This window comes from Leishmania panamensis, assembly GCF_000755165.1.
Source record: "Leishmania panamensis strain MHOM/PA/94/PSC-1 chromosome 21 sequence".
NCBI lineage: Eukaryota > Euglenozoa > Kinetoplastea > Trypanosomatida > Trypanosomatidae > Leishmania > Leishmania panamensis.
This window is the reverse complement of record NC_025867.1, coordinates 330,396-352,585: the sequence shown is the minus strand read 5'-3', so window position 1 is coordinate 352,585 and position 22,190 is coordinate 330,396. Positions and strand designations below refer to the sequence as shown.

General features: G+C 60.6%; 6 protein-coding genes across 6 annotated transcripts; all 6 read right to left on the bottom strand.

The window, feature by feature from the left end:
• Positions 1-1,890: 1,890 nt before the first annotated feature.
• Positions 1,891-2,493, bottom strand: LPMP_211070 (hypothetical protein; the record flags this gene model as incomplete). Its single annotated transcript, XM_010700592.1, has 1 exon — positions 1,891-2,493. One exon carries the CDS (start codon positions 2,491-2,493, stop codon positions 1,891-1,893), a length of 603 nt encoding a protein of 200 aa, XP_010698894.1.
• Positions 2,494-3,577: 1,084 nt separating this feature from the next.
• LPMP_211060 (hypothetical protein) lies at positions 3,578-3,904 on the bottom strand (the record flags this gene model as incomplete). The annotated part of the gene is made up of 1 exon (XM_010700591.1): positions 3,578-3,904. One exon carries the CDS (start codon positions 3,902-3,904, stop codon positions 3,578-3,580), a length of 327 nt encoding a protein of 108 aa, XP_010698893.1.
• Positions 3,905-4,822: 918 nt separating this feature from the next.
• Positions 4,823-7,660, bottom strand: LPMP_211050 (hypothetical protein; the record flags this gene model as incomplete). Its single annotated transcript, XM_010700590.1, has 1 exon — positions 4,823-7,660. The coding sequence occupies one exon, from the start codon at positions 7,658-7,660 to the stop codon at positions 4,823-4,825; it is 2,838 nt and encodes a 945-aa protein (XP_010698892.1).
• Positions 7,661-9,036: 1,376 nt separating this feature from the next.
• Positions 9,037-12,816, bottom strand: LPMP_211040 (hypothetical protein; the record flags this gene model as incomplete). Its single annotated transcript, XM_010700589.1, has 1 exon — positions 9,037-12,816. The coding sequence occupies one exon, from the start codon at positions 12,814-12,816 to the stop codon at positions 9,037-9,039; it is 3,780 nt and encodes a 1,259-aa protein (XP_010698891.1).
• A 1,128-nt stretch (positions 12,817-13,944) lies between these two features.
• Positions 13,945-16,494, bottom strand: LPMP_211030 (hypothetical protein; the record flags this gene model as incomplete). The annotated part of the gene is made up of 1 exon (XM_010700588.1): positions 13,945-16,494. The coding sequence occupies one exon, from the start codon at positions 16,492-16,494 to the stop codon at positions 13,945-13,947; it is 2,550 nt and encodes an 849-aa protein (XP_010698890.1).
• A 2,007-nt stretch (positions 16,495-18,501) lies between these two features.
• On the bottom strand, positions 18,502-21,237 carry LPMP_211020 (hypothetical protein; the record flags this gene model as incomplete). The annotated part of the gene is made up of 1 exon (XM_010700587.1): positions 18,502-21,237. The coding sequence occupies one exon, from the start codon at positions 21,235-21,237 to the stop codon at positions 18,502-18,504; it is 2,736 nt and encodes a 911-aa protein (XP_010698889.1).
• Between the last annotated feature and the right edge of the window lie 953 nt (positions 21,238-22,190).

Genomic DNA, 22,190 nt, shown 5'->3' with positions numbered 1-22,190 from the left:
CTCGTTCAGATAACGCGCAGCACCCCCATGAGGCGTGTGAGCGGCAAGCGCGTCACCAGCAGCTGCTCGGTGGCCTTCACGACCCGCGTACACCGCATGATGAAGCCAAGAGGTATGCTGGGCCGCCTCTGTCGTCCCTTTCGCAGCGTCTTTGCGCTCCACAGGGGCGGTGGTTGACTGAATCGGTGCCCACGGCGTCGCTCCCCGGTAACTGCACACGGAAGTGCCGTGCAAACGTGGCGGTGGCCGGTATAGAGTTTGACTAGCTGCTGGCATATCACGGCTGTACTGAGACGTTGCATCACCTCCCCAGGCCTCTTCCTTCGCTCCGGCCGTCACCCCCTCTGGGTAGACGGGATGCACCGCATACGGTACAGCGGCAGCGCCTGCCCCAAGCACCCCTCCAGCTGCTCCGGGGTTCACATCGTCAATGACTTGTGGCCGTGACAGCAAAAATTGATGCGGACCGCGCGTGCCATGTCGCCACGGGGTCATTGCCTCTGGAGGTCGTTCTGGCTCGTAGTTGTTCTCATCGGGTGATGCACTCTCGGCAGGTGACCATCCGCCTCCGGCCTCACTATACGCTAGCATGTACGGATGCGCCTGGTAGTTTGTCCTTGCTGCTGCCGGCTGAGGCGGTAGAGGGAAGCAGCGCACGGGCTGCGACGCCACGGTATAGTGCGATGGCACGGGTGCCACAGACAACGATGCTGAGGACGACGAGGGCAAGAAGGCGCTAGTCGTGGGAATAGAAAAGAGCGCAGGTGCACATGGCGGCCCGTACAACTCGTTCCATGCAGTAGGTGAGGCAAACATATCTGTCCATGTCTCTCTCTCTCGCACACTGTCCTTGGTTCACCTCACTCTCTCCTTTCTCCGCGTGTCGCCCCTCTCCAAGGGACGGGGAGAGCGACTGTGAAAGAGAGTAGAGGTAAGAGGGTAATGTGAGCGAGGTGACTCGAGTCCCACACGCCTGCGTGTCTGTGCGCATGTGCGCCTGCGCCTATCCCCTTTTTGCCAGTCTACAGTGGAAACAAACAAACAAACTTGTCCCTCTGCGTAGGTGTGCGGGGGGGAGGTGCCACAGTGCTGGGCGTCTTCGGGTCTCTGCTCGCGAGAGACAGAGAGGGAGAACCAAGGGAGAGAAGAGAAGGAGGGAGGGTGAAGTCGAGTAACGCGGCCAGACGGTACACACCTGACAAGGAAAAGAGAGACGCACGGAAGGGGGGAAGGCAAAGACGAGCGAGGGCGCCTTTGCTCGGCGTGTAAGACTCCTGGACTCGCATAGCGCCTTAAGGATACGGGAGGAAGGAGAACAAGAACAGGACTAGCGCTGGCAGCGGTGTAGCTTCTCATCAGGATACTGGTGAGTGCTGGAGTCGTGCTGCGCAGGAATGGCATCTAGGTGAGCTCCCCCATCTAACGCCACGCGGCGTGTGGGCCGCGATAGTGTTGATGATGACCGGGGACGTGCTCGACACTTTTCGTTGCGGCCTGCACTCTACGTTGGCAGAGGGAGGAAGCGTCTCCCTGTCCAGCTTCTCTCGAGTCGAAGGAAAAGGGGGGCTACAGCATAGCGGAAGGGCAGGGGGCGAACGGCGACGCACTTGACGGACGTGGTCAAGAAGGGGGCTGGCAATGGAAGAGAAGGAGGAGGAAGCATACAGGGTGGCGCGCACTGGGGAGACGCACGCACACACACACACACACACACACACGTATGTAGACACAAATGGCCTGGGAAGAGTGGCTGCAAAGTTGAGGTGATAGAAACGAGTTTCAATGAGCTTTGCAAGCCCTTCCACCACCCACCCACCCTTCCCACCCCACCGCGCCATCGTCTCTCCTCCCTTCCTATTCATCTTCTTTGATCACATGTGGCTGGCACTTTCATTGAGACTTCTTCGACTTCAGCTCCTCGGTGGCGCGCATCTCTCTCACCCACGCGTCCCTCGCCTGGATAAGCGGCGAAAGCTGCGTAAAACCGCCCACACACGTGCAGTACATGTAGCGTAACGCCACCAGGAAGGATGCGTTGCAAGACCAGCAGATGCGGAAGCACACGCCGAGCTCGAAGAGGTGGACCAGCCAGGCGAGAACGCACACCACCTGAATGCCGAAGTGGCTGCGGAAAAGGAAGCGGCCTACCTGGAACAGTGTCCCCATCACGCTCTCTTCAAAAAATAGAAATACGTTGAAGGGGATCGGTTCCGTCAGTACCTGGCCGGCGGCCGCAGCTTGGCGCAGCGCGTCGCGCTTCCTGGCGATCCCATGCACGTACTCAGGCAGCAACACCACCCCCTCCTTGTCATCCACCTCAACTGCAAAGGCGAGGTAGTTGAGCAGCAAAAACAAAAGGACGAGCGGGAGAAAGGGGGGCAGAGGGCGGCGATAAGGCAGACGGTGGCGCTTCAATGGCCCCCCTGGGATGGCCGCTGTGGAGGCCACCCCAGAGTGGCCGCCGTCTATGGCTTTCTTCGACTCAGAGGGCATCTTACACGCGTGCGCGAATCTTCACAAGAGCGTAGATAGACGACCGTGGGTGCTGGCTTGCCAAAACATGCGCTCTCGCTGCGACTGGCTCTCTACGTGCACCCCATGAATAATATTGACGGTGCTCTTCCACGGGACGATAGAACAGGCGATGTTGCTGGCAATGAGGTGCTGGCGACCAAGCGAAACGCGCAGATGTCAAAGCAAAACAGCAGCGTGGGAAAGTGAAGGGAGGAGCGGAGGTGGTGTTGGTAGTGGTGGCGATGGTACTGCGACGTTGAAAAGAAGAGAGCTGGTAGAAGAAGACGTGTTGTGGTGAAGTCGCAAGTGAGTCAACGCATGAGAGAAGCTGAGGCTGGCCAACCCCTCTTGCCTGTGTGGGGGTGGGGTGTGTGTGTGTGTGGGTATACGTGTCAACTTGCCGTACATGTCGTTTTTTTCTCTTTTCTTTTGCGTCGGGTCGCTGCTGAGTTACTCCTCATCGCCCCAAAGATGGGAAGAGAGCGCGCGTGCACCACAGCTCTCCCTCACCCCCCCCAACCCCATCACATGTGGCGCAGCGACGTGTGCGTCACCATTCTGCATGGTCTGCATGCATGGGGGGTACCGAATATGTGCAGCTAAGCGCAGGGGGGAGAGAGAGCACCAGCTTCAACCCATCCGACTGAGAAAGAGACATCTGCGTAAAGGGAGAGAGACACTCGACAGCACCATCGCTGTCTCATCAAGGCTGTTGATCAGCGGGCATCGCACTGCGCAGGTGAGACGCAGAGACACAGAAAAGCCTCCCCCTCCCCTTCCACCTGTGCGTTCACCCCCCCCCCTCCGAAGCCGCGCACGTGCTTCGCTCAATCGCGGTGGATGTCTGTGAGTGTGTGTGCCCTGTAGGGAAGGGAGGAAGGGAGCTCTCTGTGTGGGAGACACTCTACACAGAGAAAGAGGCACACGCGTGAGACGGTACTTGAGTAAGAAGAGAGGAAAGGAGGAAAGGCGATAGCCCCACAAACGGGGCCACCAGCACCACCCCTCCCATTGAGAGCGACGGCAGCACACGCTCCCCTCTCTTTTTCTCGTTCTCTCTACTCTACAGCCCAGCCACTGTTGAAGCCGCAGCATCCACTGCACCGCCGCTCGTGTGGTTCTCTGTCACCACAAGTGCGCGCAGCCATCGCAGTGTGTTTGGTATACCGCCCTGAGCATCCACAACGATGCAGAGCACCGTGGCGGCTACGAAGCCGCCAGCTCGCAGCACTGTGGCGTCAAAGTCGCTCTTGCGCTCATCGTGACTGTTGGCGGTGTTGTACACAATCCGTAGTTGATCCCCAACGTTGTAGACGAGATTAACGGTGCTCTTCGTCTTTTCCCAGACACGAGCTACGGTGCTGACGCACCATCGCGTCAGCCCGCTCATACGATACTTGTCGTCTCTTGCCTTCTAGTTTGCCTGCCTCTCCGCCTCAAACTGGGGGAGAGGGGAAGAAAAAAAAAGAGAGAGTCGCTCTTCTGCTGCCGCCACCGGACATAAAGAGGCGGGGCAACGTGCGTACGTCAGAGGAGCAAAGATGTGGCGATGGCGGTGTCGCTAGCGGCGCAGGTAAAGGGGGGGTGCAGGAGAAGGAAACGAGAGAGGAAAAATGGCAGACGTAGTAAACGGCGAGCAGGCACGAGAAGAACGTGTGAAGGGGGGGGGGGGCAACAGCACAAGATGAGCATGAGAGACAGGAGGGAATGGGGGAGAAGAAGTGGTGCTGGCGGTGCGCTGTCTCGAGGCCGAAGCACAGGGCCTCATGGGGGTGTTGCTGCACACACCCATCGAAGCATATGCATGCTAGCGCACAAAACGTACGCTGCGGCACCCATTTGCCAATGCTCTGGTCGTGTTGCAAAGCCCCATATTCCTTTCCCGCCCGCCCTACCCCACTCATCGCCTCTGGTGACCCTCGCTGCGGCAGGGAGGCCTTTTCTCGATGTCTCCCTCTCCCCTCCTCCTCCATCTTCCCTCATTCGATTTTGCTGTTCCTGTCTCGGTTCGCTCTTGGCGAGGAAACAAGGATCCTGGACGAGGGCGGGTGTGTCGGCAACCAGAGAAGACGGAGAAACAAAAGAAAGGCACGCACACACATGAACGAGGAGCAATCATAGAAGTGCATCTGCCTGCCTGGGTGCGCGCGTGGCCGCTTGGCGTGCTCAGCTGTCCCGCTCTCCCTAGCGCTCTCTCTCTCTCCACACGCACACACACACACACATACACACACAAGCAAGCACACCCAAGGAGTAGCAGAGCGAGGCAGCAAGCTGGCGTATGTGGGCGGACGCTCTTTAGGGTGAGTTAAAGGTGCATCTTGAACCGCCGCCGCGGACGATTCAGCGCCATCATGATCCAGCTGCCCATGAGCAACAGCGCAGACATGACGGCGAGCACAGCGACGTTCGACCATCGCCGTGAAGGGTTGAATCCGAGAAACTCAGCGTATTCGCTGCCGGTGTAGCACGCTGTGGTCTGGACGGCGGCGAGTGTGCGAAGCGCGCCCTGCATGGACAATGAAGAGGCGCGCCCATTTTGGTGCGCACTGGCGTTTGAGCCAAGTGGAGCGGCCGTCGTCACACGTGGCGAGGCGCCGTTCGCCCCCGCCGTGCCGTCGTCATGACAGCCGAAAGACTTGCCGATGAATTGGGTGAGGATGCACGACTCGTAGGCGAGACGCACCACCGAGGCAAATGAAATGGCCCGTACCGCATCCGGCAGCGTCTGCAGATTCAGCACGAGGCCAGCCAAGATGATGTTGAGTGTGTAGAAGGTGAAGACGACGAAGCGGCCTACGTGGTCGGAGGGTAGCCAGGTGCACAGGAACCAAACACCAAAGTGGCTGCAGAAAGAGGTTACGGCTAGGATGACGGAGAGTTCGAAGATGCCGCGGTATTCGTGCCACGGATCCCCAAAGTTGGACAACACAAAGACGGCGAGGGCCACGAAAGAGGCGAGGCCGAAGCGCCACAGCGCAGCCGTGATGGCACGGAAGACGAGGTACGTCCAGACACCGTAGTAGCCGCTAACAGTGTAGCGCTGGAAAGTCGCGTACTCGCGCCGCAGCGCGTCCAGCGAGAGCACCGCCTGCAGCACAACGCAGCTGACAAGGAAGAAAACAATGCCGACTCGGTTTTGCATGCCCTCCTGGCCGCCTTGACGGCCGTAGAGCGCGGCGAGCACCGAAGTCAGCGCCAGCCCGCATACCAGCGAAAAGATATTCCAAATAAAATTGCGCCGCAGCTCGAGGAAGCCGAAGCGGAGCAAGTGCAGCAGCTGCACAACGCTAGACGGCGACTCGTGGAACACCTCTGGCAGCTCAACAAGACCCATCGCACAGGCCTCCATGTACGCCGTCACGCTGGCACGCATGCGTGCCTGCCGATGTGCGTACATGTGGCTCAGCGCCGTAGCTGGGGGTCCGTCTGCATTCACGCCAATGAAGAGAGATGATGACGCTGAGGCGGCCAACGCAGCCGCCACGGATCGGCGCGACACCGGTGCATCTGAGTGGCCCTCGGCGTTGATGATGGGAGCGAACCCCGACTCCGCCGCCGCCGCCGCGTCGCCTTCATCACTTTCAGAGCCGTCATCGCCGACCGCGGGAGCGGTCGTGCTTGTGGCAAGGCGGTATAACCCGTGCACAATCCGCTCACCAAGACGCTGATGCTGAATAGATGCATCGACAGCGTCGTAGGAGTTAGCCGGGGCTGCTGTGAAGAGGTTGCGAGGCGGCGTGGAGGGTACGGCAGCGGCGGTGCCAGCGGCGCGGCTGCCTGGCTCATCAGTTAGCTCCCCGCCGCCATTCGCTCTCGCTGCCATACTCGCCCGCATTACGTCCTTGGGCAGCTTCACCGCCAGCATGTCCCGCACCGAGCCAGCAAAGATGCAGCGGCTGCGCTCGAGCAACACGACATCGTGAACGTATTGCAGTAGCGCCCAACGCGGCTGCACCATCGACAGCACGACGATACGCTGAGCCTCGGCCCTGCTCGCCAGATCAGTAGAGGTCGCGGCAGTGGTGATGGGGGCATCAGTAGGCGACGCGGGCCTCGGTGTCGATTGGCGCGCCGGCGGGCCGAAGCGCAGCCTGCTGTGACGCGGCGTGTATAGAGACACATTCCCCGCACCGGAGGTTGTGGCAAGATTAACGGTGACACGAGTGGATGCGCCACCCTCACCAGCAGCGGCAGCAGCGGCGGCACTCATAGCCTGACGCATGACGTGGCGGGCCTCGGCATCAGCTACGGACGGTGCCGCCAGCTTCGACAAAATCGTCAAGTACTGCTGTGACTCATGCGTGGCCAGTCCCTCCAGTGGCTCATCAAGCAGGAGCACCGAGGGATTGAGCAGCAACGCCCTCCCTAGGGCGACACGGCGTCGCACGTAAAGAGAGCAGTCTTTGATTTTGGATGTCTCATGGGGTCTCAGCAACAGCTGCTGCAGCACCTCCTCGACCGAATACGCCTGCGCGGAGTTGGCAACGCGCAACGCACTGGTGTACTGTAGATTCTCGCGCACCGTGAGTTCCACGAGGAGGCCGTCCGACGCCACAGTGGCACTGCTGCTGCTCTCTTCCTCTTTCCTTGAGATCTCACCGCCGTCCTCCAGGAAGCTTGTCTGCGCCTGGTACGTCGATGCGGAGACGGGGATGCCATTCAGCACTACGTTGCCTGCAGCGCTCTCCAGCATCCCTGCCATCACAGCGAGCAGGGCGAATGCAGTGTGTGTGCCACAGCAGTTCACTACCGCCGTGACGCGACCACCGCGGAAGAGGCAGGACACCTCGTCAATGACGTCACGCTGATTGAGCTGCACACTGACGCTGTCACAACACAGCGTCAAATCAGTCGCTCGCACTACACCCAGTGGGCTCTCCGAATCACCGGCGAAGCAGTCGGCGTTGGACCGGCGGCTGTGGCGCGTGCGCAATCGCTGCGAGAGGGGGGTCTTAGTGCTGACAACGAGGAGGGTGTCATCGGTGTTGTCAGCAGGGTGCTCAGTCGCTGTGCTCCCCGCCGAGTCGCGTGGTGCTAGAGATGCACAGTGGCGATGGTGATGCGGAGGCGCCTCTGTGATACTGTTGCTGTTGCTGCTGCTGGAACTCACAACGGGTGTGAAAAATGACTGAGATGCATTCATGTCTCTCCTTTGGATTCTTTCACTGAGTAGATGGGGTCTGCGTGCAGATTGTGTCCTTGGTGGTGGCGATAAAGCGTCATCCCCTGAGTGTTCGAGCCTCCCACTGAGGAAGAAGGAGCTTCCACAGCACACGTCACGAGAGAGAGGGAGACCAACGCTTCTATTGCTGCCGCTTGCTTTGCTATGCGGTGATGTTAGTTTTTCGGTGCTGCCACTAGGCGAAGAATAAGCCTACTGAGAGGGGAGTCATACACCGTTAGCATGGCGCGCGTGTGTACATGCACGAGGCAGGGGCCCCCCCGTCGAGATGGCGAGGAGGGAGAGAAGAGAGCGATGGAAGGACCACAAATGCGCAGAGGGTAAAAGTTGCGGGGGAGGGGGGAAGAGAGAGAGAGAGAGATGACGACGGCGGTGGCGATAACCAAGTCCTGCATTAAAGACACTTCTGAGTGGAGTAGGAGAGCGGAGAGAAGATGGGGATTTGATCAACAACCACAATTCTGAGGTAGGAGAGGAGGGCAGGGATTAGCAACGTGTAAGCTGTGCTCAAACACTTCACCACTTGTAACGTGCGGCACAAAAGGCCGTCTCTTCCCCCCCCCCCCATCCGCCCTTACGCTGTGGAGAGACATTGTTCAGACTTGGCTCCGGGTACTGATGTGCGCGGATGGGCCTGTCCTTGCGTATAGCGTTGTGATGGTCAAGTTGACCTCCCCCACCAGCTCTGGCACTCCACCACTTTCCTCTCTTCACGATGGCTGCTCATCCAGTCTGAGATGAGCGGCGGCATCCTTCAGACCGATCATCGAATGCGCGGTGCATCGTGTATCTCGGCGTCTCTGCGTATGTGTGGCGAGGTGACGGCGAAAGTCGGGGAAAGAAGGAGTGGGAAGAGCGGGCTGGAGTACAAGCGAGAGATCCGCCTCTGGTTGTCTTTCGAAGAAATGAGGAATACGCCGAGAGAAGGTGCATCCAGCATCTACATGGCCCCCAACACGAACGGTCACGCCCCACTCGAGTCCCTCTCTCCCCCTCTCCGCCTCCAACATCTGCGGGGCACACGGCGAGAGGCACGCGCACAACGACAAGCCAACAAATCTTCTGGAAGGAGGCAAAGAGAGAGAAGGCACTCACACAGGCGTATGGGACGTGCACAGAACAGTGCTAGTCAAGCCCACAACGCCAACGCAAACGGCAAGTTGAGCGCTCCTGTCTCTTTTGCGGCCGTGTGTGTGTGCGCGTGTGTGAGGGGGTTGATTAGACTTACGGCGTGGCACCCACGCACCTCCCCTCCCACGGGCACTACAGCACCTCCGCCTCCGGGTCACTCCCGCATCGACCTACTCCACCCCCCACTAACAGGAACACCCTCCGCCCTACAACAACCCCTCCTTCTGCAACAGCTTCATGTGGCTCGTGAACACCTTCTCCAGCTCGTTACTGGGGGTGGCGGAAGTCATCATGACCGCCAGAGCAGAGCGCAGAGCATCGTGCAGTGAGCCCTGCTCCTTGTACTGCCGGAAGTTCTCGGTAGATGTCGCCGTCCCCAGCGCCTTGCAGAGAGAGTCAACAACGGTTGATGTCATGTCCGTCGCCGTGTAGGTGCCGCTCAAGCAGTGGCCCGGTATGCGACCAAGGGCCCTGGCAGCCTGAGTGCGCACCTTGAAGATGTGGTCGCGCACTACAGCGGTGCAGAGCGCCTCGACAGCCTCCACGGCGTACTTGGGCTCCGCTTCGAATACCACCTCCCGGGCAAGCCCCATGCCGAGAGCGCACGCCGCGTTCCAGCGGTGCTTCGCCTCATGTGGAGCGGCACAGCGCAGAGGAGCTACGCCGTCACCACCACTTCCTCGGCCTCTGTCACCGCTTTCTTGCTCGTTGTCGTGGCTGCCACGCGTCTTGGCACGCAGGCACTCCAGCAAAACGCGCAGGAAGCCCTCTGCAACGCCCTCCTCAAACTCCTCCACCTCGCTAATCAGTTCCTCGAAGGTGAGGACCTGGAGAAGGTGGTTCATCATGCGGATGCCGTGGCCTTGCACGCCGCTCTCCGTGTCGATCACAACCGCGTGCATTGCGGTGCCGCAGAGTGTCGCGATGTAGTCCGGTGAGTCGCGCACCACCGCGCACGACCCCTCTGACAGCCGCCCTGTCACGTTGGAAAGCGCAAAGGCCGCCTTGGTGCGCACCACCGGGTTGGGGTCTGCCGTAAGTACGTGCACGGCACTGTCGATCGCGATGAAGACAAAGCCGTCCATGGAGGTGTATTGCCAGAGCCACACACCCAAAGTGGTCAGGGCCTCCCCGCGCACCCGCGGCTGCGCATCCGCTGCTGAGGACTGCACATACGACACAAACTCCTCGCACAAGCTGCGGTCCGCCACGGTGGAGACGTAGTCGTTACCGATCTGCGCAATACACCGAAGCGTCATCGTGCGCACGTCCCCACCGCATCGACGCAGCCGCATCGCAGGCCGCAGCAACTCCTCGTGGATGCGCTGCTTGTGCGCCAGCGTGGCTCGGTACAGCTGCCCCTCCGGTCGCTGCGCTGGGTCGCTGGCGTTATCGTCGAACGCCTTCCATATGTAGCCCATGTAGTGCAACCACGTGCGCAGGCATTCCGCGAAGGCGTCGAGTGAGGATGTTGGCACGTGGCTGCGCTGCGGCAACGGCGACGCAGTGCCAGCATCCAGACCAGCACTGCCCTCCTCCCTGTACATCGGTGGCGGTACGCTAGGCTCCTTGGCACTGTTGCCGCCGCCCTCGGCAGTGGGCTGCGCAGGGCGTGCCAGCGTAGCGGATGCGGACGGCGCAGCCCACTGCCGGCTCGAAGTAGCATCACTCTCAGCCTCCACGACAGCAGAGGCGGTCGCCATTGCAGCCGCCTCCGCTGCTACCTCAGCGACCTCCCACGCCATGAGCGTCGACACCACCTTCACCGAGGCAGCCATCAACGCCTCAAACTCGTTGTGCACCAGACGCGGATACAGCCGAGAGAGGGGCACCATGCAGCGCCATACCTCGACTCGGGTATCGGCGTGGCTCAGCAACGCCGGAAGGAAGTTCGCAGCAATGACATTACGGTCGCCTCCCGTGTCTGGGATTTCACAGTCCTTGCCGTGACCCTGCTCCGCAGCCCGCGACTCAGCCGTCGCAGGCAGTGGCGTCTTCGCAACGCGCAGCGTCTCATTCTTCAAGATGCTTGACACGAGCTGAGTCGCTGGCATGAACGCGCCAGCCTCGTCGTGGGCGAGGAAGAAGTGCATCACGGGGAGCTGCAGTGTCTGCAGGACGACCACGCGTGAGCGAAAGCAACGGTGGTACGGCGTGACCGCCACAACCGTCGCGTACGTGCTGAGGAGCGGCATGGCAGCTGCTGACGACGGAGCCGATGCCACAGAGTCCGCACCGGCGCTCTGTGGCTCCCGCTGCTGTAACTGGTCCAGCCCCCACCACAGGCTCTCGTGAAGTGAAGCCAACATCGTGCCACACTGGGCAGCAAGGGAGAGAAAGGCTGCTTGGCGGCCCTGCTGTGGCTCCTCGGCGTACTGAAGCGTAGGCCGAAGCTTGTGCAGAAGCGCCGTCAGAGCCGCTGCTGCACCACATCGAAGCGAAGTATTGTGTGGGTCCCCGTGGAGGAGAGGGTGCAGAAGAGGGTGCCGCACCGCTGCGCCAGCCAGGCTGCGCACGTCCACCTGCGGGAATAACACAGGGAGGAAGACGGTGGCGTTGAATGGGGCATCGGCAAAGCGCACAAGAGCAGCAGCCAGGGTCCACAGCGCCATCGTCTGCAGCTCCACCGCTGTGGCGTCGTCGTCGTCAGTGGCGGCCTCAGCAGGTGGTTGTATTGGGCCACTTCTTGCGCCCGAAACGTCGGTGACGGCACTGCTGTCGATGTGGTTTGCCTTACCCATACTCTGGGCGCGCGATAACGATGAAGCTGACGATGAGGGAGGCAGCAGCTGGTCGCGCGGTCCTTGCAGGAGTACAACGGCATCCACAGCAGGACGGAAAAGCCGTTCTGCCAACTGGTCATCTGTAATGGTGATGGTCGGCGTTCCGGCAGTCGAACACGTGGAAGACATGCGGCCGTCCAGCCAGTCCTGCGCAGCCTGGGGGTCCGGGCTGCAGCTGCCGCTTCGTCCAACGGAGCCTAGACGCCCACCAGCAACTGAGGCGCTGCCTGTCCGGCCGCCACCGCCGCCACGAAGGCCAAACGGGCTGCTGCTCCCGCCGGCCAGACCCTGATGGAAGACCGCTCCAGCCGCGGTGACGGCACCACCGGGATGTGCCGGGGTCGCAAAGCCGCTCGTCCCGCATGAGCGACCGCTGGTCGCCAGCCCCGCATCCTCAGCGGTGGACAGGCAGTACCACAGAACCAAGTCCATCATCTGCAGGACACGCTGCGCCGAAGGGCGGGCCGGTGGCGGGGCGGTGGCACTACCGTCACCGACTGACTGTGGAACGGGCATTAGCGGCTGCACCGCACTCCCACCGCCGCGCACCGCTGTCGTTGGGGACACGGCACTGCCTCCGTTGCCCTGCCCAGTAGGTGGGTTGTACGAGGAGGGGAGTGTTGGGGCGAGAGGGAGTGGTGGTGGACGACGTCGTTTACCCTCGTTGCTCACACGCCACTGGGTCAACATGCCGGTCAGCTGCATCGTGCACTCCAGCACAAGTGGCAGGGGTGGGACGGGCATCGCTGTTGAGGCGAGGCTGTTGGCTCTCGGGGGTGTGGCGCTAGTAGCCTCTGCAAACGGCGTTGTTCCCGGGCTCTTGCCGATCGGCTGGTGGGGCGGCATGGAGAACTCGTACGACGGAGGTGGCGGAGGGGAAAGCGATGATGCGGCGCCGGGCACGGACGAGGACGGGGCGGTGCCGAACCAGCCGCGTGCGCTGGCGTACGACGGTAGCTGCCTACCAACGGCACCGGATGCAGAGCCAGTGTCGTCGTCCACGTGGATGGTGCGCGCCACAGCGGCAATGCGACTAGCCGCAGACGGCCGCAGTAGCTCCTGAAGAAACGGCAGATTATGAACTGGATGATAGGCCAAGCGAATGTCGCCGCCGCCTCTCGCAGCAGTGGCGCCACCGAACCTGTTGTTGCCGGATTTGCCATTATGGCCATCACGGCGCGGCGATGCCTTGGGGGCGCTCATGGGCAAACGTACTATCGGTTAGGAGGGAAGGCGAAGCCGCATAGTACCTCCTAAGCAGAGGCTTAAAGGAGGGGGGTGAGGGGAGAATGAAAGTAGCTGCGGTGGTGGTGGTGGTGGTAGGGAGGGAGGGAGGGGGGAAAGGGGGAGCACCAGTCAAAGGAGAAAGTGAGAGGAAGGCAAAGACGATATGACTGCGCTGCGGCGAGCAGCACGACCCGCGCAGAAGAAAAAACAAAAAGAGCACGCAGCCCTCCGCTCAAGCGTTGGTGCTCCAACGGTAGGGGGAGGGGGAGTCGGGGAGTGCGGCAACCGGGGAGCGGAGAGAGGCCTTCTCCACCCGTTGTGTGAACCCTACGTAGGACATGCGCAACAGTAGTAGGGTGATGCTAGAACAGAGACAGGAGAGCGCGCGCGATGGAGACGGCGAGTGAAAGTGGCAGGGGGGAAGTGACAAGCGCGGGTGCACAGGTGGTCGTGAATGAGAGAAGTTTGTACCCACATACACACACGCACACACGCATATACACCTGTAGACCTCATATCAGCTCTGTCCATCAAGTGACTCTCCTAGACAAAGGAAAGGGTGCTAAACCATTGATTGATACTACAGGCGCATTGTCTTCTCTCATCAGAGCACAACCACCAATCTGACCACCGCCGCCGCTGCTCCTCTCACCTTCTCCCTCTCCTACTGAAGACCACGCCGAGCACACCAGCCCACACACAGAGAGAGCACAAAAGAGAGAGCCCTGACTGCCTCTCCGTGCTCTTCTAAACCTTTTCACTGCGCATCGGGCGTGCGCTGCGAACCTGCACGTCACGCACGCGCTTGCTCGTGCTGCCCCTGCTCTCACACAGCGGCAACACTCCAACATACATGGGGACAACGAAGCGAGAGTGAGGGGGGGCTGTGGGAAGGGGGGGCGCCTCCTTCGCCTCCTCCTCCCCCCTCCCTTGAACGAGCACACTCACGTGAAAAGAGTGGAGAAGACGGTGTGCACTCGGTGGAGGCGATTTTGTTGTTTGGTAGCCCAACAGTCCCTCTCTGCTAACTCTGCGCACACATACACACACGTGTGCGTATGTGCGTATAGCTGAGCGACCGAGCAGACGCACTCCGCTTTCCCCTCAGTCCAGCCGGGCCGCTCCGAGCCCGCCCTTCTTGCGTAGCTTCATCGGTCCGCTAGCAGCGCCCGCAGTGGCGCTGCCAGTGCCCCCGCCAACACCAAGAGGCGTGGCGCCACCGATGCCGCCGACTAAACTATTGATGCCGGTTCGGCTTGATACACTGCTGGCGCTCGACACGGTCGGTATTGTCTGAGACAGCGGCGAGGAGGCGAGCCCTGGAAGCGAAGATATAGGCCCATGAGCACCGCAACCAGCACTCACTGTAGAGGCGGCAGAGGATACAGTAGTAGACAATGGCTGCGTCCCAGCGGAGAAGGGCGCCGCTGGCGTGTGCAGTAGTGTCGCGGGGGCCTTGGAAAACAGAGAGCTCCCACGAAAAGCGTTAGCCTTTCTCTCGCCGTCGTCCTTGTCCGATGCATCCGCTTCACTATCATCACTCCAGCCACTGCCGCCGCCACCCTCCAAGGAAGCCACCGTGACCTCCGGTGTCGGCAATACAGTGACTGCTGGGGTCACATGCAGCGGACTAGCAGCACCTGACGGCATGGGCGTTGAGGCGGCATCGACGTGCTGCGGGCACTGCTCCGCAGCAGGCGAGGTCGAGGATATGGTGAAGCCCCCTAGCAGCCCCCACATTTTCGATGTAGTCCCGGCCGGCACAGTTACAGGAACAGGAAGGCTTGTCGACGAGGCATCTGTGCTCCTGTTGGCAGCGGCAGTCACCTGCTGCACGGAGAGCTGCTTGTGATGAACCTCCAACTTCGCCAGGGACGCCTTCAGGAGCGACAGCGCAGCCGTGCGACTCTCGGCGGATGTCGGGTCGACGGTTAGTGGCGATACGGCTGGCAGCACCAACTCTGCGAGCTGCTTCTCTGACAGGCATTCAAGAGACCCGTGCAGTGACCGCAGCGCCGCCACCCGCGAAGGTTCGAACGCGTCTCGCAACATCGGACGGCAGTACGTCAGCATCACCATTGCCCGCTGCAACGGGGGTGTAATGTGCTCCGAGACGAAGTTGAGAGCTATTGTGGCGTTGGCGCGCAGCGCTCCGTCCGCATCGCGCTGCAGCTGCGCCAGGGCCTTCGGCACCTGGTCGCCAAGGATGCTCCCTGACATGTGCGGAGCGAGGTGCACCAGTGCGCGCGCACTGTACTCTCGCACACTGGGCGCCGAGTACGCAAACCCCTTGACGTAGAGCGGCCAAATAGTGTTGTTCAGTGATGCGGAGGACACCTTCGCGGCGTAGGCCTCAGCGCCGACGAGCAGTTTGTAGCGCAACAGCGCATCTGTTGACCGGTAAAGCTGCACAAGCACGGGTGTGACATACTCATCAAAGTCCTCGCCCGCTGCGGTGCGCTCCGCGACCCTCAAGACAGGGTCGGCCACCGGCCCAATCGACACCCCTGTCGCTCCGGTGCTGCCATCGGTCTTTGCAGCAGCGCGGACGAGCTCGCCGAGCCGCGGTAGAACGAAGCAGAGACACGCCCGCAGTGGAAACTCCTCCACTAGCCCAGTCAACGACTCGGCCAGGTGCACCTGCTGCGAGAGATCCATCAGCAGCAGCTCCGAGAGAGCCTTCATGTACTGTACAAACGTGCTCTTCTTCACAAACTCGCAGCCCTCGGAGAAGGACGCAATCGGCTTACGCAGACGCGGGTTTGGCGCGGTGAGGTTGCTGCAGCCCTGGTGCAGAGACTTGGGCAGGCTCTGACGGCACACGTTGCGCAGTTCTGCCGCGCTAAGGCTGTGCGTCAGTGAGTTCAGCCTGCCGTTGATCGCCTCCTCGGCCGTCACCCCCACCGTCTCGTACACCAAGCAGGCTAGGCCCCATGCGTCCACAGCCGCCACAGGATCCTCCCTGGAGACGTCGCCGCCGCTGCTGCTGCCCAGCTCCGGCGGGCAGCGATACCCGACGATCATTCCAGCTCGTCGCGCAGATTCGAGGAGGCAGCTGGGGATGCCACTCGCCACCTCGTCCGTCGCAGAGATGAACTCCAACCCAAACAGCCGCCAGAACCCCGACACGGTGGAGATAAAGATGGATCCACAGTGTACGTTGCCATGCACCAGCCTGTTTGATTGAAGTGCCGCGAGTGCGCCGCTCACCGTGTCCAGGCCGTAGGCGACGGAAGCGGTATACTCCTCGTTCGTCTGTCCGCAGTAGTGCCTCCGCAGCTCTCGACTCTCCAAAACGTCTTTCAGAGGCACGCACGGCTCTGTTGCGATGTAGATCGTGTCGCCATACTCGACAGCGCCGTGGCACTTAAGAAACCCTGGAATCATAAGACTCTTCGCGCGGCGTATAGTGTTTTGGGCCAGCTGCTTTAGCAGCTCGCTGTTGCCGCTGCTGCCTGCCATAGTCGTCGAGGAGATAGGGCAGGTAAAGATGGACACCCGCGTCTGAGCATCGTCGCTCGGCGTGCCGAACCGCAGCGTCCAGCACATCTGCGGTGAGGTGTACACAGCGCGACCGGGATCATTAGCGGCAGGGGTGAAGGGAAAGCCCGGGATGCTGTCAGACAAGCCGAGGGCCTTGAGGAAGAAGGCCATTTCTGGCCTCCAATGTGGAAGGAAAATGACCGGATTCGACGAGTACAGTGCGTGTGTGTGAAGGGGGGGTGTGGGGGTACACGTTTGATTGTCAGGTGATCACCCGTGTAGTGCGAGCGGGGTGAATGGGTAAAAGAGAGGTGAGACGAGAGAGGGAGACCAAGGGGATCAGGACAGCGCAGTACACGCACACACACACACACACACACACACACACACACACGAGCAATGCCGGCAGAACCGGCCACGTTGAGCGTTTGGCACGCCCTCCTGCGTGCCCCTGCAGACACACGCTCACACGCGTCTTGCGATTGTGCTCTCTGGCTCTCTCTCTTTCACTCACTGAGGGGATGGAAGAACGGAAGCACTACGCCCACCTCTTTTTCCTTCGCTGCTCGACAACACGAAGCTCTGGGATGATGCGGATGGCAGTGTCCTCGCATCTACACGAAAAAGCGTGTGAGGGCAAAGCTGTGTAGTGATGGAAGTTGGACGCCAGGGCGGGTGAGACACACACAGTCAAGGAGAATCCCGCATGCCTACATAGAACACCTAAACACGTGCACGGGGAAGGAAGTGAGGAAGAGGACGAGGGAGTAAATGGCTGATGAAGGGAGAGCACCGCTGCTGGGTTGAGAGGGGGAAGGGAGCGGATAGAAGCGTAGCATGCGTGAGAGAGGTAGAGACGGGCGATGAGTGACAGCTCACCCTCCCCTCCCCCTTGCGCCTCAAACCCGTCTTCTCACCCCTCACCTTCCCCGTGCTCTGAAGGCGTGAGAAGGATGCGAAGGCAATGTGTGTGGCACAGAGAGAGGCTCTCTCCAGCCACACCCGCTCCGAGAAGCAAAGAAAGAGCGATAAAGCAGCTCATCACAGATGCCGCAGCCACCTAATGATGTACGTGTGTGCCGCCTTCACCAAGCCCCTTGGCAAGCACTTCTGTCTAGGGTTTGTCTGACTTCGCTGCTGTTTGACTCTTCTCGTTGAACATGGGCGCGCTTGCACATGCGACGAGGCCGCTGGAAAGAAGTATGAGGGAAGGGGAGGGGGTAAGTAATAGACGCACAGCACACAGCGAGAGAGAGAGAGAGAAGGGGGAGGGGAGGGAAGGGGAGGGGAAAAGAGAGAAGTCGTGTATGCCATCGCGGGTGTGCCTGCACCTCGACCACCCGCAGTCAAACGTCGTGCTGTGCAAGACGGTGGGTGAAAGGCAGCAATAGGGGAGAGGGGGGGGGCAACTGCCGTGAGAGGGAGAGAGATGACGCAGACGGCGATGAGAGAGCGAATGTGAGGAAACAGAACAAAACTAAACGAATAGGAAGAGAGAAAATGGCGGTTGAGAGCAACAAGACAACATACGTGAGCATGTTGTAGATGCACGGAGACCATCGTAGCCAACCAAGTGGCGCCGCAGACACGCTTGCACATACACGCGCTTAAGCAGCAGCGACATAGAAGGAGGAAGATGGAGGCCGGAGACGACTGCTCTGCGCCGTGGATACGGTCCTTCATAGGGAAAACGAAGGAGCCAGAGGAATGCACAAACACATCAGCGCACGCGCACCACTGCACGAGTAGCACTGGAGGCAAATGAAGGGGAGGGGGCGAAGGAGGCGTCCGGCGGTGCGGCGCTTCGGACTTTTGTGGGACGCCCGTTCCAGTGAGAGAGAGGCGGGGGTGCACACCCTCGCACACATCCGAGCATCCACAGGCACGCCTTCAAGACGAGGGAGGGAGGGAGGGAGGGAGGGGGGGGGGCTGCACCAGAGACTACGTGGGACTCTCTCGTAGCAGAAGCGCTGGTTGCACAGCACTGATCGATCTACTAAACAGAGGCGAGCGACTCGGTGTTTCCGCTAAGCTACTGTGCCATGCAGAAGTGTGGGGGAGCTCAGCTGCAGAAATAGTGTAGATGACCAGCGCGTCCAACTGCGGTGGTGCAGACAAGAGATGTGCATCCACACAGGATGCAGGACTGTGATTGCCTCCCTCCTCCTCCTCCACTGCTCAGCTGTCGTCTCTGCCCCCTCTGGCTAAGTTGGGGTCGAGGCACCACACGGCACCCTGCGGGTCAGCGTATGGAAGGGGAGAAAGGGGATCGGGTCCGCTCCGAGTCGTAGAGGCAGGACTGCTCAGTCCTTCACGGCCGGAGAAGCGCTGCCTGGTCGCCGTCGTCGCGATTGTGGATGTCAAGTTGGGCGGGGACTTGCAAGGCATGGGAAACGCATGCAGCGACGGGGTGCAGGGAAGAGATAAATTCGTTGAACGTCCTGATGCGGAGCTGGACTGCACTGTAAGGGACAACAAGGACAAATCGAGGCCCACTGACTGCTGCGACACGGGAGATGACAACGATGGATAAGCTCTTCCTGTAGTGGCAGTGGTATCAACGTTGGCGAATGGCGTTGCCAGCTGCCTCGGTAGGTGCCGTTGAGGGCACGGAAGGAGGTGGCCGCTACCTTGGCCACCGCTGAGGCGGAACGATGACCAATACCGCGCCGCTAGCAACGAGCGCGGTGGTGTCGGTGATGTCAGCGGCAGTAGTGAGCCTGCTGCTGTTGATCCTTTTGAGGCCTTCGCCAGGCACGGCGTGCCTGCACCGATGTCACAGCTTTGGTAGCCACTTCTCCGGCGGCCGCGGCTGCTCCTGCGGTGAGTGAGTTGCTTCGTCGGTGAAGTGGCGTCGGTGGTGTCGTCCTCTCCAGCCACGATGCCGCCAGCGTGATGCAGGGAGCCACGAGTGGTGCTGTTGGCCATGGGGACAGAGGCGACATCAGGGCCTTCACAGCGGTTCCGCAAATGTGCCTGTTGCGCCGTATCGCCGCGCGCTGGAGGCTGCGAGGACCCCTCAGGAGTCCCCCTGTCCCTCACCGCAGGCGACTCATCAGACAAGGACGGGGGGCGCTCCGTCTCGAGGATCATCTCCAGGCTGCGCTTGATCAAACCTGCAGAGCACTCCGGCAGGCACTGAAAAAGGCGCGGCCTCGACGGTATAGGCCTCGGGATCGGCGAAAGCAGCCACGCCTTGCCTGTAGCGGCAGCGGACGCGGCAGCAGAGCGCCCCTGGGGGCGAGGAGAGAAAAGTATGGCAGAGTGGGGCGGTGGATGCGGTGATGGAGGTGCGGGCACCGCCGTGCCGCCTGCGCCTACCTTCCCAGCGCCAGCCGAGGAAATGCAGGAGTTAACCACTGCGCCCTCACATCCGTCACCAGCGCTGTCATTGCCGCTGCTGGCAACAGAAAGGAAGGTTACGTGCGGCGGCGTGGTCATCTTCGCTGGCTGCGCATCGATGGCACCGGTGCCGCAGTTGTTAGAATACACCTCAGTGATTCTCGCCATCGATATCGCTGCTGCTGCCCTGTCCATTGGGAAACCAGCAGTCTGTAGGGCCTCGTTGACCTCTTCACCCCTCCACTGCGAGTGTTCAACAATGACAGCGGACGAGGACTTCTGCTGGCGCAGAGTCGTCAGCTCGGCTTCGGCGTTCACGCGCAACTCCACATTGCTGCTGAAGGCGTCACAGAAAGGAGCGGTATGCGGCTCTGTGGAGAGTGCGTCAGGTGCCAGCAGCATCATTCGCAGATTCGCCAGGTCAACTGAAGTTGGCGGCGGCGATGGCGGTGGTACGATAAACGGCGTCAGCTCGGGGGTTGACAGCGGCGAGAAGCTCTCGAGAAGCAGCGGCGATGGCACCACCGCAACTGTCAGGCACGGCTCGTCTGTCTGATGCGTCGCCAGCATCCCTTTACAACCTTGACAAGGAGCAACACCCACCCTTTCTGTATACGAGTCCTCCACGGAGCACCGCTCACTGACTGAACCAACCGCCTCAGCGAGCCAATGCGTCGCCGTGCTCCCCAGCTTCTCTGGCTCGAGCAAGGTGAAGGAGACGTCACTGATGTCCGTGAGCGACGGCGTCGATGCATCAGCAGTAGCGCTAACGGCGGCAACAACTGAGCTGCCCATATCACCCGTCACTAAGGGAAAGCTCCAGTGCCTGCCGTCAGATGGCGCTCGCAGAGACGCGTTGGGGAGCAACAGCCCAAGCGCCAATGAGGGCGGTGTGCGCGGCCGCACGGCAGGGGTGTCACTGTCGAGGAGTGTCGTCGATGATGAATTTGTAGAGCACGCGGAGTCAGCGGAGGACGAGGTGTCGTTGAAGTCCTTCACTGTAACGTCCCTGAGGTCCTCGCTCTGTGTAGATGACGGTGCCCGCTGTGGCGACAGTATGGGTGGGCGGCTGGTAATGTCGCGGGGATGCGGTAGTCTGACGGCCCTCAACGCGGGGTCGGTCACCAGCCCTTCTGGAGCCAACATGAACGACAACGGTGACTCCAGAAAGGGGCCCGGAAGTGCGAGGCGCGACACGTCGTCAGCTCTCCGTAACGCCACATTGGTGCGCTGGCGGCACTGATCATATTGGGTGGAAGGCGCAAAGGTCACAACAGAACTTCCCAAAGTACGTGGCGACGAGGTGCTCGGCCAACGTAACGGACGCATGCCGGCCACGGAGGACGCGTCACTCACAAGCCGCCGCGAAGTAAAGAGACGCGCGGCAGGAGTCGGCAGCGGGAACGCCAAGGTCGACGCAGCTGTCGCTTCCGATAGAGAACAAGAGACGTCGTGGTGCCCCGCATGGGCCGCATCCACGATGACCGCAGAGGACGCGCCTTCCTCCACCGGTAGAACCAGCGACTGCGCATCATCGCAGTCGTCGTTGTGCATACCTGCCTCAGAGTCCATACAGTGTACAGCAGACCGATTGGCTCTCCTTAGCCGTACTTTCAATTCATTTCGGGTGTTCCTCTTTCCCTGGTTGACCGATGCAGCTGCCGCTGTCTACGCGCGCAGACATACACCTACGCATGCACCGCCAAGGAGGGTGGGTGGAGTGGATGTTGCGAAAGGGGGGAGGAGAGGGTGCAGGAGGAAGGCAAAGCGGGGTCGTCACGCTGGGCCAAGATGCAGATGGGCGAAAAAAGACTCAGCAAGCAACAGGAAAGACAGCAACGAGAGAAGGAGAGAAGGAGGGGGGCGCGTGGCATTACGAGTGAGAAAATGTGCTCACAGGGGGAGGGGGCGGGGAAGAAGAAGGAGGATGGGCACTGGAGCACTAGAAAGGTAGGAAGACAGAAGAAAAACTCGTTCACAAATCAGAAACACCACGAGGGAGAAGAAAGATGGGAGTGGGTGTTGTGGTTGTGGTTGCTCTCTCGCTCCCTCTCTCTCTCTCTGAAGGGAAGTAGAGGCGCTCCGGCCACGGCTCGTGGGGGGAGGGAGGGGGGAACGGGATGCCTCTTTTCGTATGTGTTTCACAGAGGATAGTTATGATGTTCAGGTGCTTCTGAGGAATGGGGGAGAAGAGAAGGTGTGTAGACAACAGCCAGCCACAACGTACATTCAACAGAGAAAAGGAAAACGACTGACACAAATGTACAGAAGAAAAAAAAGATGCAGCGAGATGAAGGCGGCTCGGTAAAACGCAATGGACGAACTCATCGGAGTTGTACACATCGCAGCAATCATAAAGCGCGAGTAAAGGTGGCAGTGGTGGTCACGCCGTGGCCATCGGTCTCGATGAGGCGGCAAAAAAAAAAAAGAAGGAGGGGGGGCCTTCGTGGGCAAACAAAAGAAGTGGTGGTGGGGAGGGCGGGGGAGGGGAGGAGGACGTACTCTAGAGTAGGCGGCGAGAGTAG